General features: G+C 35.3%; 1 protein-coding gene across 3 annotated transcripts in view; it reads right to left on the bottom strand.

Moving 5' to 3' along the window:
- The window catches only part of LOC118406589, a 20,609-nt gene that overhangs the window by 8,342 nt on the left and 8,075 nt on the right, over positions 1-4,192 (bottom strand). For all 3 annotated transcript variants that reach the window (XM_035806731.1, XM_035806732.1, XM_035806733.1), the window contains exons 3-4: positions 1,405-1,487; positions 508-648 (exon numbers count right to left, since the gene is read on the bottom strand). In XM_035806731.1, the coding sequence (XP_035662624.1) occupies positions 508-648; positions 1,405-1,487 (224 nt within the window). The remainder of the gene's footprint in view (positions 1-507; positions 649-1,404; positions 1,488-4,192) is intronic.

Raw genomic sequence — 4,192 nt, 5'->3', positions numbered from 1 at the left:
AGAGGCAGATATGAAAAAACTGAGAAAAAAGCATCAAGGTATTGGCCCATTCTACCCCTGTGCCAAATTTCAGGTCATTCGGTCCAGGAAAAGCGGAGATGAATCACTTTGAAGATTTGACAGGAGAAAGAAGAAAGAAAGAAAGAAAGAAACATTACGAATACAATATATTTCACCATACTATGTATGGCTGAAATATAACAATATATTTCACCATACTATGTATGGCTGAAATATAAAAAGTAGTGGTTCTTGTGAAAATGAGGTCCTTGTACAGGTTTGACTTAGCCTGAGTCCCTGAGGCTCCCATACTCCTCCCCCACCAAGAGGAGTATGGGAGCCCCGGTAAACTACCCAGGCTGATACTCAGGCTAGCTTTGACTGTACAGTATTGACAATATTTTATTACACAGCTAACATTCATGGTCCTTATAATACATGAAATGCAGCTTGCAACACCATCTATCTGTTTCTGTCATTATTGCATAATACGACATATTCTTGTACCTTGAGGAGAGTTGTTCTCTTCTTGTGACCCTGGCAGCGAGACAACAGTAAACATGGCAGACCACAAGGAACTGGAGCAACTTTAGATACTGCAGCCCAAACTCGATCTGGGTGTACTTGGCATAGATCCAATGGATTGCACTGAAATAGAACAACACAGGAACTTTGTTACTAGTATGTTTATGAAGGATAGACTTCCATGTACAGTCAAACCTGTCTATAGCGGCCACTCAAGGGACTGGACAAATTTGGCCACTATAGACAGGTGGCCTCTGTATAGAGGTGGCAACTTGTAGATAAAATACCCAAGGGACCGACAAAAAGTGGCCACTATGGACAGGTGGCCCATCTGTAGAGGTGGCCCCTAATACAGGTTTGACTGTAAACAATATTGTAGTGACATTGAAGAAGAGTGATGGATGTCACTTAAAACAATAGGAAGTAAATCTCTATTATTTGTCCAGTTGTAGAGATTGAATTGTATTTGTTTGTTACTAGTTGTACAAGAATATCTCATGGTACAATCTTCATTAACGCCGGATATAGAATTTTTTCTTCTTGTAAACATTGTAAAAATATTCACATTTGTGTTACAGAAAGAATATTATTATTAAGCTCTTTTATCTCTGAAGCACATCTAATTTCTTAGTTTGTAGGAATGTACTAAATGAAACATAAACATTGCAATGTGTCATAATTCCTATATAGTCATATAAACATATTGGTCATCAAAAAAACAATGCTAAATGTGGCCTACAATCATCTTAAAAAAAAAAGCCAATCCCTTTTATAAAACAATTGAAAACAGTCTTAGATGAGGGTGATATTTTTTTACTGAACAACCCCCTCCTGACAACCCTCAATAGTTTGTTCCATCTCCATGGTAACAGTACCCACCATAAGACACACTCCACCAGTGCTGTGTAGAAGATGATGTACTGGTGTACTGTTCTCTGGTTCTTCTGGTGTAGACGGCACAACTGCACAACAAACAAACAAATAAATAAACAATTCAGATAAAAGTTTTAGTAAAGACTAAATCATTCTATATTGGTAAGAAACTACAATGTAAAATAGGAATGGTAAATCATAATATCATTTCAGCAAGAATTCATAGCTTCTCACAATATAATCAAACTGCATCAGTTTTAACTTTTTAAATCTTACATGAATATTTCTACAATCTACAGATATATTTTTCCTATTCACAGTATAATTAATTATACAAGAAGATGCACATTTCCAAAAGTTTAAACTTGCAAGTTAATACGAGAGATTGACTTAAGTTAAATATACTTGAGACCTACAATAAATCAAGCCTTGTGAGGTTCTAAAATTCGGAAAAATTTTGCTTCAAGTGCAAAATGAGAGAAAGCCATATTGTTTTTGCAGATATCTAATATATCAATTCAAAATCATCTTCTATAAAAAGACATCTTCTACTTCTACAAAACAAAATAACGGACATTCAAGTTAACAAATGAGGGAATCTGTAGCAACAATACCTTGCTTGAGCACAAAGTTGGTTTTGCTCTTAGTATACATACTGGCTTTGTGTGAACATTGAAAGTATATCTACTACATTCTACAACAAATATGAACAATATACAACTATAAACATTGGGAGGCTGTAGCTGTACCTTGGCAGCACAAAGTAGGTTTTATTATTAATCTTAGAATATATTAGATAGCATTGGTTTGTGTAAACATTCGGCTACTTCACAATCTAATGTACCAAAAGGGGGTCACTAGGGGTGAAAATTCAACTCCATTTTATTCTTTTTTTGTTGTTAGCAGTTCAAAGGTGCACACCTTGGGCATACTATCCTAAAGGATCTCCGCACAACGAGCTTTTATAACTTCGGTACATGGGCTTTTATAAATGGATCACTAAGGGGGTACGGACGCTACAACTGTAGAATAACTGGAACTACAGCATAATGTATATTCAACATTAGAACAGAAAATGGGTGTTTTATCCTTATCTTCTTGTATAATTAGCATTTGCTATGCTAGAAAATCAACTCAAGTTGCAGTATGACTATGTTAGGTCATTTTCTGGTCATCTGTTACTAAAGCAGCTATAATGATATGCGGGTATTTTGGCTTGAAGCAAAGATCAAATACTATAATTCTTAATCCAGGCACCATAGTAGCTAAATTTTGGTGGTTATCTATCCTTATTGGGCTTCTACATAAAATTACAGCAGATATAGTGTATAACATAACATAGAATCTTTCATATGACCATTAATGAACATTTCAAGGGGGGTACGGACGCTACACAATTATAGTAAAGACTGGTAGTGAACAATGGAATTAGCCCACTAAACATGTCCATTTTCTAATAATCATTAACTATTTATTAATTGAAGCATCCATTAATGCTACTGCAGCAGTTTAACAAAGAAAATGAAAATATAAGTATGCCAGTTGAGATTCCACCCAGTTGGATCTGTACTCTACTTTTTGATAACAGGCCTACTGATAGAAGATTTTACAGAATCTGTGATAAAGAAGTGATGGTTTACATAAAAGAATATAACACAGTGCTTCCCATGCCATCAAACCAGCAATGTATACTTGCATCTATCTTGAATACATGCTAAATATTAGTTTGGACAAGAGAAACAGTAGTGCAGGGGGTACGGACGCTACACATTACATACTATGTAATACTATGTTTAATTTATGCCTTGTATAATGTAGATCTACCAAACTGGTGTTCTTATATCAGCTAAACTCATGGGGGAATATCAACTATCATCTCACATCCATCTTTGGCTGCTTTGGAATGAACCATTTATGAAGTCTGAGGGGGTGTAGCAAATGTGGATTTGTGGAGGAAATCTCAGAAAAATGCAGCTCAAATTCATTGAAAAGTCACATTTTTAGAGAAAAAAGTTAACCAATCATATCTGTAAGAACTGTAATTAATGTATTGAATCAGAATTGTAGCAGTTGGACAGCAATTTTAACAGCATTTTGCTAAAAAGCTTCAAATGGGGGTACGGACGCTACAGGTGGGGGTACGGACGCTACAGGGGGTACGGACGCTACATTTTGATGTTTACGGTGCTATACTAGGCAGAGTTTTCAGGACAGCAATGATTTAAAGGGTGTTCTAGTATGTGGTAATAGAGACCTCTAAACTGTCATAATCACAAGCTTGTGGGATTTACTTAGTACAGAAATTAAAGGGGGTACGGACGCTACAGATTTTTTTCGGAAAATGACATCCTGGACTTTGCTTGTAAATAATATGTCATAAGAAAGTGCTACTGATCTTATTCTACTTCTGAACTTATTCACACATAATATCTTACTTTTACATACAAAGACAACACCAATATTACCAAACAATTAGCTGCTACAGACTACAGATATATCCAGTTAAAATAACATTGGAATCTGTCAACATGTGGGTAAAATGGAAAAATAGTCCCTATGGAACCAAAAAATGGTCATATCCTTAAAAAAAAGCATAAAATCACTAGTAGTCACATGACCGCATATCATAAGCAAGTAGTTTCTAACTACACTGTACCAACTACAATTTTTCTGTTAGATCACAGGTTTAAGAATTAGTAAAAACTGAATGGTCCCCCGATACGCTTAAAATTGGGCATTTTTAGGTTATATTTTGGTCAATATTTTCGCCAAATATTGACCGATTTACAAAATT

This window comes from Branchiostoma floridae, chromosome 19 (assembly GCF_000003815.2).
Source record: "Branchiostoma floridae strain S238N-H82 chromosome 19, Bfl_VNyyK, whole genome shotgun sequence".
NCBI classification, from domain to species: Eukaryota; Metazoa; Chordata; class Leptocardii; order Amphioxiformes; family Branchiostomatidae; genus Branchiostoma; species Branchiostoma floridae.
This window is presented reverse-complemented; position numbering and strand designations above follow the sequence as displayed.